This window comes from Rhinoraja longicauda, chromosome 8 (genome assembly GCF_053455715.1).
Source record: "Rhinoraja longicauda isolate Sanriku21f chromosome 8, sRhiLon1.1, whole genome shotgun sequence".
In the NCBI taxonomy this organism is placed as follows: domain Eukaryota; kingdom Metazoa; phylum Chordata; class Chondrichthyes; order Rajiformes; family Arhynchobatidae; genus Rhinoraja; species Rhinoraja longicauda.
This window is the reverse complement of record NC_135960.1, coordinates 52,472,276-52,485,416: the sequence shown is the minus strand read 5'-3', so window position 1 is coordinate 52,485,416 and position 13,141 is coordinate 52,472,276. Positions and strand designations below refer to the sequence as shown.

At 49.6% G+C, this 13,141-nt stretch overlaps 1 protein-coding gene across 1 annotated transcript in view; it reads left to right on the top strand.

Moving 5' to 3' along the window:
- ola1 (Obg-like ATPase 1) overlaps positions 1 to 13,141 on the top strand; it is a 152,555-nt gene that overhangs the window by 24,904 nt on the left and 114,510 nt on the right. The window contains exon 3 of the mRNA XM_078403969.1: positions 7,337 to 7,480. Coding sequence (XP_078260095.1) covers positions 7,337 to 7,480 — 144 coding nt within the window. The remainder of the gene's footprint in view (positions 1 to 7,336; positions 7,481 to 13,141) is intronic.

Below are 13,141 nucleotides of genomic sequence, written 5' to 3'. Positions count from 1 at the left end.
CCAATCATTATTCATTAAATCTTTACATTTCATATCCTTTATCTTCTCTCCGTTCATATCCGCTTCAATCCATGCCTCGTTGTCGTTCTTCTTGTATCTGTTGAGCCTTTGGAAGTTTTAAAGCAAATTCCTCAGCTTCCTGGTAATCAGTGAAAAATTTGTTTCCTTCTCTTTCTATAAAAACTTTCAGTGTTGCAGGGTATCGCAGGTAAAATCGATAGCCTTTTTGCCACGGGGCTTTTTTCGCAGGGTTGAATTCCTTCCTTCTCTTCAAAAGCTCATAACTTATATCAGGATAGAAAAAAAGTTTATTCTCTCCACTTTTCGGAGGAGTAGAATTCTTTTTGCATTGTGCAGCCGCCTTCAAAATTCTTTCTTTATCTTGATATCTCAATAATTTTATGAGAATTGATCTCGGATAATGTAATTGTTAAACTTTAATATCTCTCTAACTTTGTGGCGCTATCGTTTACCATTTTGACGTAGTCCCACGGCCAAATCTCAGAAATATATATATCTGAGTTTTACCGTTGGGCCCATTCCTCGTAGAGGGGGGATAGGGAAGGGGAGAGGGTGTCAGTGACCTCGGCTCTGTGGCGCCAACGATGCAGCCAGAGCGAGCCGCGGGCCCAAAGCCTCTCGTGTATTGGTCTAGCACACTCACCCTCTCACTCAATCCCGCTTATCCCCCCCTCCTCTCACCCACTCCATCCCCCTACCCCACCCCCACTTCCCCTCCACTTCCCCCACTCCCGCCTCCCCTCCACCCACTGCCCTCCACCCACTGCCCTCCACCCACTGCCCTCCACCCACTGCCCTCCACCCACTGCCCTCCACCCACTGCCCTCCACCCACTGCCCTCTCCCCTCCTCCCACCCCCAACCCCTCCCCCCTCTCCCACCCCCACCACTCCCCTGCCCCCACTCCCCTCCCCTGCCCCCACTCCCCTCCCCTGCCCCCACTCCCCTCCCCTCGCCCCACCCCAACTCCCCCCTCCTCCCACCCCCTTCCCCTCCCCCCACTCCCTGACCCCCGTCGGTCGAAGAGGGCGCTCGAGGAGATTGAGGGGAACGATTATTCGATGGGTTATATGACCATCTCCCTCCTGTTCGGAGTCTCTCCCGCGGCTGGGTGCAGGCGAGGGGGGTGAGGAAAAGGGAGAGGGAGCCACTGACCCTGACCCCGGGCGGCCCCCCCTCCTGCCATCGGCCATCTTCTTTCGTCTTCTCTCTGGCGCCGCGCTCTTCGGGGGGGGGGGGGGGGAGCACAATTAAAGTTTGGTGTGTCCCGTTGTGACGTTACACGCTGAGGACCTTTAAGAAATCGGTTCGAATGGTAGGTTTTTTACCTTAATATCTCTCTACCTTTAAAAATATAAGACCAATTTAAATATAAGACCAATTCTCATTGCCAGTCGCCAGGACAATGGTGATTAAGGTGGTGCTAAAATTGTGGCGCTATCGTTTACCGTTTTGGCGTAGTCCCACGGCCAAATCTCAGATCCATCTGACCGACCGTCGGACCTGCAGGCAAAACGGTACACCATAGCTCCACAATTTCAGCGCCACCTTAATCACCACTCTCCTGGTGGCTCTTTATAACAAGTCTTATTTAAATTGGTCGTATATTTTTTAAGTTAGAGACATTTGAAAGTTTAAAACTCTTATTTCTAAACACATTTTTTAAAAGTGCTGTGCATATGACGTCACCATAGGGCACGCACGGCCTCTCTCGAGTAATCTGCCGCTCCCTATTCCCTGCACGCTCGGTAAGTGACTTTCGCCGCCAATGGCTCCACGGAGGGGAGTGGGCGTTGAGGGCGATTGGGTGGAGGGGGGGATGGGGGTAGGAGGGGAGTGAGGGTGGGGGGAGGAGAGAGTGGGGGAGGCGGGGGGAGGAGGGAGGGGGGGCTGGTGGGGAAAGGGGGGGTGGGGAGAGTAAGATTGGGGTTCGTGAGGAGAGAATGGGGGGGTGGGGGGAAGAGAGAGTGGGGGAAAGGGGGGTCATGGGGGAGGAGGTGGAGGGTGGGGGGAAGAGTGGGGGTTGGGAGGAGGGAATAGTGGGGGAAAGTGGGGGTGGGGAGGAGGGAAGATTGGGGTGGGGGGGAGAGTGCGGTGCGGGCAGGAAGAGTGAGGGAGGGGGGAGTGGGGAGGGGGGAATAGGGGTGGAGACAGGACTGGGGGGAGTGGGGGTGGGGGCAGGGGAGGGGCAAGTAGGGGTGCGTAGGGGCGATGGAGTGGGTCAGTGGGGGGAGGAGGGGGGGGAAAAGGGGGATTGAGTGGGGGTGGAGGGTGCTACACCAATATAGGAGAGGTTTTGGGTCCAGGGCTCCTCAGTCACACCCTCTCCCCTTCCCTGTCCCCCGTCCACGAGGAATGGGCCCAACTTGGTCTAGTATATTACTAAAACTCTCTGTCCGTGTGTTTGTGCACACCATAACTTTGGTGCTTCGCACAGCCAAAGCGCTACAATGGTGCACCACTCACCATTACTCACCATTATCCTGGGCGTAATCTCTAACAACTCTCATTCAAATTGAACCTACATTTTTAAAGTTACAGACATTTTAAAGTTTAAAAATTCACTTTCTAACCCATTTCCTGAAACTCCTCAGCGTATGACGTCACAACGCTCCACGTTCGACTTCATTTGCTCCTCACTCGCCAAAACAAGATGGCCACCGGCAGCGCCGCCGCCCGCCCGGCCTCAGTCGATCCCTCGCCTCTCCCCTCTCCCCTCTCAACTCGCGCCTCTCCCCTCGTCTCTCCTCTCGCCCAGCCCCGCCCCGTAGGCAGGCACGTAGGCAGTCAGCGTTGAACGCACGGGCACTGGTAAGTGCCTTTCGCAGCCAACGGCTCCACGGAGGGGAGTGGGCGTGGCGGCCGAGTGGGTGGAGGGGAGGGTGGGGGTAGGGGGGAGGAGGGGGAGAGTGGGGGGAGGGGGTCAGGGAGAGTGAGGGGGAGGGGGCAGTGGGGGTGGGGGGAACAGTGGGGGTAAGCGGGACAGTGGGGGGCAGGAGAGAGTGGGGGTGGGGAGGAGTGGTGGGGGTCAGGAGAGGGGGAGGGTGGAATAGGGGTGGGGGGAATGGGGGTGGAGGCTGAGCTGGGGGTGGGGGCAGGGGAGGAACTAGTGGGGGTGGGGTAGGGGGGATGGAGGGGGTCAGTGGGGGGAGGAGGGGGGATAAGGGGGATTGAGTGGGGGGGTTGAGGGTGCTACACCAATACAGGAGAGGCTTTGAGTCCAGGGCTCACTCAGTGACGACACCCTATCCTCTTCCCTGTTCCCCCTCTACGAGGAATGGGCCCAACGGGTCCACTTGGTCTAGTGTATGTATATATATATATATATATGCGGCACGGTAGCGCAGCGGTAGAGTTGCTGCTTTACAGCGAATGCAGCGCCGGAGACACAGGTTCGATCCTGACTACGGGTGCTGCACTGTAAGGAGTTTGTACGTTCTCCCCGTGACCTGCGTGGGTTTTCTCCGAGATCTTCGGTTTCCTCCCACACTCCAAAGACGTACAGGTATGTAGGTTAATTGGCTGGGTAAATGTAAAAATTGTCCCTAGTGGGTGTAGGATAGTGTTAATGTACGGGGATCACTGGGCGGCACGGACTTGGAGGGCCGAAAAGGCCTGTTTCCGGCTGTAGATATATGATATGATATGATATGATAAACATAGCACAAAAAGTAAGGAAATTTGTGTTTGGTAGATTATTTCTTTGTTGTAACAATGCTTCTTGGCAATAAATCTTATACCGTTGGAAAGCCTGTTTATTTCCCTTTTAAATGGTGCCACATTTGTAAGGAACATGCATTTGTGGGATGAGCAGCAGAGCTGAGTATATGGGTTGCGCCCATGAAAAATTTGCCAAATCTTCTCTGCCAATGCCAAACAGCTTATTCTGCTGTTGCTATTGACTCTTGTTTTGAGCTTCTGGTACCCCCAGGTGCTGACAATCAGGTGCCTGATTGGCACCTGATTGGCAGCATCTGTGAGCATGGGCCCTGCTACAGTGGTCAGTAGGTGTCTGCTCCAAGAATCGGCATGCCACGTTTGACTGATCTGGATAGGGCCCGTGCGATAGGGCAACTTCAAGCTGGTGTTCCGCAAAACCAAGTTGCGGCATTATTTGGAGTGAGCCCTAGTACCATCTCCAAAGTGAAGGCCAAGTTCCATATAACGGGGATGTCAGAGACAGGCCGCGAAGTGGGCGTCCCAAGAAGACGACACCCGAAGAAGACCGTTTCCTCACCCTGTCAGCACTTAGGAACCGTAGGCTGTCTTCTACAGATTTGCAGTCAAGGTTTGCAGGACAATATGGCCGATGGCTCTCTGCCCAGACAATTCGGAACAGACTGCACGCAGCCCATCTCCGGTCTCATAGGGCTGCCAGGAGGCCTGCCATGACTGCCCTTCACCGTCAGGCCCGTTTGCGCTGGTGTCGGCAACACGTGCACTGGAACCTGAACATGTGGAGGAACGTTATGTTCAGCGATGAGTCCAGATTCTACCTACGGCAGTTGGATCACAGGGTCAAAGTGTGGAGAAGACGCGGAGAACGCTATGCTGATTGCTGCACCGATAGAGTAACATCTTTTGGTGGAGGCAGTGTGATGGTGTGGGGCGGCATCTCCCTCACTGGAAAAACGAGGCTTGTCATCATTGGAGGCAATCTCAATGCAGAGAGATATCGAGATGAGATTCTGCAACCAGTGGCAATCCCATATCTCCACAGTCTGGGACCGAACTCTATCCTCCAAGATGACAATGCTCGTGCTCGCCCCCACAGAGCAGGGTTTCTCAGAGACTACCTCCAGAATTTGGGAGTGGAGAGGATGGAATGGCCTGCCAGCAGTCCTGACCTCAACCCCATTGAACACTTGTGGGATCAGCTTGGGCGTGCTGTTCGTGCCAGAGTGACCAACACAACCACGTTGGCTGATTTGCGACAAATGCTGGTTGAAGAATGGGATGCCATCCCACAACAGTGTATGACCAGGCTGGTGACCAGCATGAGGAGGAGGTGCCAGGCTGTTGTGGCTGTGTATGGTTCTTCCACACGCTACTGAGGCTCCTGTTTATTAAATGAATAAATTGTTAAATTGCCAATATGTCTTGTTTCTTCAGACTTCAATCATCCAATCCACCAAACAACACCGAACAAGAGTCAATGGCGGAATAAGCTGTTTGGCATTGGCAGAGAAGATTTGGCAGATTTTTCATGGGCGCAACCCACATACTCAGCTCTGCTGCTCATCCCACAAATGCATGTTCCTGACAAATGTGGCACCATTTAAAAGGGAAATAAACAGGCTTTCCAACGGTATAAGATTTATTGCCAAGAAGCATTGTTACAACAAAGAAATAATCTACCAAACACAAATTTCCTTACTTTTTGTGCTATGTTTATATATAATTGGGCAACGCGTGTATTCGATGAACACTTAAAACATCTTAGGATGAAATTGTGAATAATATAATGGCTCTAATAAATGTCATACTTAAAACAGTAGAGCAACAATGAACAAAGCTGAGAATATGGATTGAATGGACAATGGACAATAGAAGATAGAAATTAGTGGAATATAGGTTAAAGATGTCATATCTATACATATGAATTCTAGTTGCCAGGATGAAAAGGCAACCGAACACTGAAGGCAAGGTAGAAGACAGTCATGAGTCTTGGAGGAGATCATTTGTGAGGAGCGTCTGGAGAATCTTTGGTTTGCAAGGAGGCATTTGAGAAATGATCTTTAAAAGTATTGCAAGTTATATATTTTAAATAAATGTGAATGTTTTCTTTAAACTAACTAAGATCAAGTTTAAGCAATAACAATCATGTTTAGGATGTCATAAAGGTCCCACAAAGGGATTCATCACATCCCTAAATAGTGATAAATAATACCCCATGATCATTTGAGCATCCAAAGAGGAAAACATACTTACTTATTCTTAAACAGATTGTGGTATTGGAAAAACGGAAATCAATATCCGGATTATGTTTACAAGAAAAGGGAAAGTTACAGATATTATTTTGGAAGACATTAGAACTGTATTTTACTGTGTGTGCTACTTAGTAAGTTGGCATTGTTTCAAAGGAAATTGGACAAGTATCTGGAAAGGAAATTATTTGGGTTAAGGGTCAAAGGTATCTCTAGATAAAATTAGTAGTGAAAACAGTTATTACATTCTATTGACTTTAATGAATTTAAAACAGGAAAGTATCTTTACGGTGAATGATGTGTCCTGTTGGGTAATCCCTACATAATTTTCAGTAAGAACTGAATTTGGATGTAATTTAATGTCATTTAATTTGCATTGCAAGCAAGTAAATGTTAAAAAATGTGGGTGTGAAATGGTCTTTGAAGTTGTGCTTAATGCATGTTGCAGGGTCAATGGTGTGTTATTTCTTGCTTTTGAGCAAGTTTGTACTTTTAAAACGCTATGGTAGTGATCAGTGCAAATTCATAAAATATAAGAAAATAGAAGCAAGAGCCTGCTCAACCCCCAAGCTTACTCTGCTGTTCAATGTGATATTGATCTACCCCAAGCATTATCTCTTCTTCTGTGCTGTTCCCCTAATTCCTCAATTCCTTGATTTTCAAAAATGTATCTATTTCCTCTCTAAATATTTCTAATGATTTAGCCACCACAACCCTTTGGTGCAGCCCCTAATCTTGTAACTATGTCCCCTAGTTTGAGATTTCCACGCTTGTGGAAACATTATGTTCACATTTACCCTGAAGATCTTGTTTGTTTCAATAAGACCAAGCCCCCCACCCCAACAATTCTTCTAAACTGCAAAGAATATATTTCTTTAGGTACTTGTGACAGAATAATTCTCTACTAACAAGGCCAAAAGTAGAAAAGCATTACTTTCTTTAGCACTAACATTAGCTTGCCTAACACACAAGGTGCAAAATAACTCGTGGAGCAATCATCTGAGAGTAACTGCCGTTCACTTTGTAGATGGTGCACACTGCACTTGTAGTAGAGGGAATGAATCTTTCGGCTGCTGGATGGTGTATCAGCCAAGAAAGTTGTTTATTCTATCAGCTTCTGATATTGAGTATTGTCAGGCTGTTTTGTCTCTCCGTCTACGTTGCAATATATTTTGTATGAGTAAGATACATTTGGCATTGCCTATAAAATCTTTAATAAAGTTTTAATCTTTTAAACCTGTCCATATCTCGTTGGATAATTTAAGCTGTTAAAGTCTGTATGCACTATATTCTTTGTTACAGGATAGATTTGCTATCCATTTATTTGCACTGTATGAAGTGTTTATATCAAAGTATTTTCTAAAAAGCTAACCTTTTTTTCTGAAACAGGAAGTCTACATTTTTCAATGTTCTAACCAAGAGCCAGGCAGCTGCGGAAAACTTTCCCTTCTGTACTATTGATCCTAATGAGAGCAGAGTGCCTGTTCCAGATGAACGGTTTGATTTCCTCTACAACTACCATAAGCCTCCCAGGTATGTTGATTTATTTTTCTTGCACCTCAGCTACATTTCTTAGGAATTGCTGATGTTTATTTATTGCACAAGTCCATTTGCTTGTATAAGACAACCAACGTCAATGAAACACTATTTGGGGAGCTGAAAATACAAATATAAACCACGTTTATGGTTAAATTAAAATGGAACTGATCACCTTACTCTGTGGTTTCATTTGAGGTGAAATAATTTTGTTCCTGATTTCAGGCTACCATGTTGGGGAAGAAAGTTTTGGTTCAGGAACCTTGTATCTGCCCTGCAGTAACAAGGTACCTCAAAGCTTGCCAGGATACTTTAATCTGCACCAATTCCCCCCCCCCCCCCCCCCCAGTTTCTGCTGCTTGAGATTTGACATTATGAATTTGTGCCAAGTTAAAATAGTTGTAATTTGTAAATATTAAGCAATTGAGTGTTGTAATTTTTTTTTCTTCGATTCTGTTGCTTGCTATCAGTAAATTGATGTATAGCTTGAATTTTGCCAAGATTACTCAGCAGCCGAATTCATTGCAGCTATGTCCTAAATTTGCGCTAAAGAGCTAAATAGCTCATCATCATTTTCTGAGGGGTTGCTGCCAGGTTTATTAATCAAAGGTGGTAAATTCTACTGAGAAATGTACTAGAGGTTTTAAAGTCTCTGATTATATTCAATTTTTTAAAAGAGCTTGAAATATAATTCATATAATATTCATATAATAAATATAATAATAATAATATATTCCTTTATTCGTCCCACACTGGGGAAATTTACAGTGTTACAGCAGCAAAGTGGATAGCAAGAGAGCATTCATTATAAATAAAAGATACATAAATTGTCATCAGTTTTCTGTGTGTTCTTAGCTGTTATTGTTGACTCGTCTGCTGGGAGCAATGCTGGTAGTGCAGTCTTAAAGCAGCGGGAAGGAAGGACCTCCTATATCCTATATCTCTCCTTCACGCACTTGGGGTGAAGGAATCTGTCACTGAAGGAGCTACTCAGTGCAGTGACAGTGTCCTGCATGGGGTGGCAGTCATTGTCCAGCAGCGATGTTAGCTTTGCCATCATCCTCCTCTCTCCCACCACCTACACTGAGTCGAAGGGGCAACCCAGGACAGAGCTGGCCTTCCTGACCAGCTTGTCGAGTCTCTTCCCTTCCGCCGCTGAGATGCTGCTGCTCCAGCAGACCACTCCATAGAAAATGGCCGATGCAACCACTGTGTTGTAGAAGGTCCTTAGGAGTGCCCCCTGCACTCCAAAGGACCTGAGTCTCCTTAGCAGACAAAGTCTGCTCTGGCCCTTTCTGTAAAGCGCATCGGTGTTTTCAGTCCAGTCCAGTTTATTGTTGAGGTAGACACCCAGGTACTTATAAGAATCCAAGTGCTGTAGTTATTGTTCAGAAGCCCCGCACCCCCGGGATGAGCGGCGACGGCGAGGAGGGAAGTTTCACTTGTGTTTATTCTTATTTCGCTGCGTTAGAGGGAGACGGGGCCGGGGAAGAGAGTGGAGCTGCGGCGCAGATCTCGCTGGCGCTGGGAGAGAGGGAGAGAGAGAGGGGGGGGAGCAGCCACCCCCCCCCCGCATGTGGCGGCGCTCCTTCACCGGACCCTCTGACACCCGCCCCGCTCTCACCCGCTGCTCCCTCTACCCTGACTCTGTCACCCCCCCCCCCGGGATGAGCGGTGGCAGTGGCGGCGAGGAGGGAAGTTTCCTTGAGTTTGTTGTTTGCGAGGGGGCACTACATCTCTCACCTTGTCCCGGCTCTGGGTCGGTGGCGATCCGCTCTCTGGCGAGCCTAAGAGCTTGCTGCTTGCTGGATCAAATCTCGTGGCGGGCCGGATGTGGCCCATGGGCCATAGTTTGGAGATCCCTGTACTAGACCAAGTGAACCCGTTGGGCCCATTTCTCGCTGGGTTCCCATCGTGACATGGGAAGATCGCGTTTTTTCTTTAAAATAAATGGGATTTTTTTCTTAAAAATAAAATAAATCTTATCTGGAATGTTTTTGCTTTTTATGCTTAAAATCCTCTCTTGGAGATCCTCGAGACTGTGCCCTCATTGCAGCAGTGTCAGCTTGACTGCGACGGCAGTTGCTTTGAGCGGGAAGAAACCGCTCCCCACACGTGGGACCCGGACCAATCTGGTGTCGAGCGGGAGGTCGGAGCCAATCATTCGACCCGACATGGGGACGTGGGCCAATCCGGCGTCGAGCGGGAGGTCGTAGCCAATCAATGGACCCCACGTGGGGGTGAGCAGCAGCAGCAAATCAGGACTTGCCGGCGACCAATCAGAGTGGGGAGCGTCGGGGAACCCTTCACGTGGGGCTAATCGGGCGTCGAGCGGGAAGTTGTAGCCAATCAATGGACCGCACGAGGGGGTGCGCGGCAGGAACAAATCAGGACACGCCGGCAACCAATAGGAGCGAGGAGCGCAAGCGCTCACCCCAAGTGGGACCCGGAGCAATTGGGCGTCGAGCGGGAGGTGGGAGCTGAACACAAAATGGCAACCCTCCCCCAACTGCGCACGCGCCGGAGCTGAACACAAAATGGCAACCCTCAGCCAACTGCGCATGCGCGGATCCGGTGGCAATCCGTTGGGCCCAAAGCTCTCCTGCATTGTTGTAGCACCCTCCCCCACCTTCCCCTCCCCCCCCACCCCCACTCACCCACTCCTTTCCCCTCAACGGCCCTTTTCACCCCCCTCACCCATCATCCCCCCTCAATCCTCCTTATCCCTCCCCCTCCACTCTTAGGGACTCTCCAGAACTCCACCCCACTCACCCACTCCATCCCCCCCCTCCTCACCCACTCCATCCCCCCCTCTCCTCACCCACTCCATTCCCTTCCCACTCACCCACTCCATGCCCTCCCCACTCCCACTCACTCATTCCATTCCCCCTCTTCTCCTACTCACACACTCCATCCCCCCTCCCCACTCACTCACTCCATCCCCCCTCACCCACTCCATCCTCCCTCCCTCCCCTCCCACTCCCACTCACCCACTCCATCCCCCCACTCACTCTCCCCTTCCCCCCCACTCACTCTCCCCTTCCCCCCCAATCACCCTCCCCCCCACTCCCCCTCCCCCCCCACTCCCCCTCCCCCCCACTCACCCTCCCCCCACTCACCCTCCCCCCACTCACCCTCCCCCCACTCACCTTCCTCCCCCCCACTCACCCTCCCCCCCCACTCACCTTCCCCCCCCCACTCCCCCTCCCCCCCCACTCACCCTCCCCCCCACTCACCCTCCCCCCACTCACCCTCCCCCCCCACTCACCATCCCCCCCACTCACCATCCCCCCCCACTCACCCTCCCCCCCCTATTCCCCCCCTCTCCCTCCCCCCCTCTCCCTCCCTCCCTCCCCGTGTGTGTGCGCGCACGCGCATGGCCGCTGGGGATTGTAGACCGCTAATTATATCAATGGTCCACAACTGTGCAGGCGCGGACGCCTTAGCTTCCCAAAGTCACATCATACGTAGCTCACTGCCAAAGACAGTCACAAATGAGTTTTTTAAAGATTCAAAAGTGGCATTTTTTTAACAGATTTTACATTCATTTCAATCCCAGGACAATGATGAGTAAGGTGGGCCTAAAATTGTCACGCTACCATGTACCGATTTGGTTGTGTAGAGGGCATGGTACACACATAAACACATAAATATATACACACAAGCAAACCGACAGTTTTAGTAATATATATTAGACCAAGTGGACCTGTTGGGCCCATTCCTTATAGAGGGGGGACAGGGAAGGGGAGAGGGTGTCACTGACCTGGGCCCTGTGGCGCCAGCGCTGTGGGCCCAAAGGCTGTCCTATATAGGTCTAGCACCCTCAACCCCCCCCCCCCACTCAATCCCCCTCCTCCCCCCACTGACCCACTCCCCACTCACCTCCCCCCACCCACACTCCCACCACCCCCACTGCCTCCTCCCCCACACCCACTCTCCCCTCCCCCATTCACTCCCCCCACCCCCACTCTCCCCATCCCCCTTCCCCCCACCCACACTCAATCCTCCTCCCCCCACTAACCCACTCCATCCCCCCTACCCCCCTTTCCCTCCCCTCCCCCCCCACCCCCACTACCCCCGGCCCCCACCCTCAAACCCCCACTGCCTCCTCCCACTCTCCCACCCACTCCCACCCCCCTTTCCCCGCCACCCCTACTCTCCCCTCCCCGCCCCCCTACAGCCGCCTCTGCCGCGCGCTGCACCATGGGAGGAAGGTCAGGCACGGGGCATGCCGGTCCTCCCGGGGGGGGAGGGGGGGAGGGGGGGAGGCAGCGCATTTATTAAAGTTTATTGGGTAAATTGTTTTTTAAAAGTTACAAAAGTGGGTCTATTCACCCCACAGGGGAATGGTGAGTAGGGAGGGCCTAAAATTGTCGCACTGTCCTGTACCGTTTTGGCTGTGGAGAGGGATGGTACACACATAAACATATACACACAAAACAAACCGAGAGTTTTAGTAATAGCTAGATAGATATAGATAGAGATAGGTACAGATAGGTACAGATAGATAGGTACAGATAGATAGATAGATACAGATAGATAGATACAGATAGATAGATACAGATAGATAGATACAGATAGATAGATGTAGTGATACCCAGACGCTAGATGAGTGGTACCATGGCGTGGGTGGAAATAGTTTGTGGTCTGTAATCTTGCTTTTGAGATTTATGTTCTTGCTGTTTGCTAAATCCTAAACATCAAGTCAATCAGGTCATGGCTTTCTGTTAATTTGTTTTTAATAAGAAGGGTGAGGTCACTTTGGGATATTTACTATAACCCTCCCCAATAGTTAGTGAGATGTAAAGGAGCAAATATGAAGGGACAAATATATCGCAGATAGGTGTAAGAATAAAAGGGTTGTAATGGAGGGTGATTTTAACTTCCCTAATATCGATTGGGACAACTACAGTGTTAAGGGATTAAACAGGCAGAACTTGTTATATGCATCCCAGGAAAGTTTTATGAAGCAATTACCTAGATTGCTCTGTGCATTGCCTTGAAGACCTGCAAATGATCAATGGCTTTGAACCACTTCAGATATTGCTTAGATGGCAAAATAGCATAGTAATATAACTTTAGTAATTGCTTGCCCATTGGAAGTAATGGCAATGAATATATGCCTCTGAGACAGTTTTGCATTCTTTATTTCACAAGGATAACATGAAATGGAATCACATGCTGCAAGAAATTACAAGAAGAAATCGGTCTGATATGGCAAATTCACTCCCAAAGAGTAAAAACAAAACTGGAGGAAAGCAGCGGGTCTGGCAGCATTTGTGGAGGGAAATGGGCAGACAACTTTTCAAGTTGGAATCTTTCTTCAGACCCTGCATCGTCTGCCCATTTCCATCCACAGATGCTGCCTGACCTGCCGAGTCCCTGGAAGCTTGTTTTTTATTCGGTTCCATCTTCTGCAGTCTTGTGTCTTCACACCCAGATTATAAATTAAATTCCTTTTGCAGGGATTTAGTATTTAATCTAGGTTGACCCAAGGTTAGATCTGATCATACAGCTGGAACTATTTCATTCATCCTCAGTCACTGCTACCTTTTTTGCCGTTTGTGGATTGGCTTTGCAGAAATATTACTGCTATATTTGATGATAGCAATAGCAATAATGTCCTTCCTCAAATTAGGAGACCAAAATGGCACACAA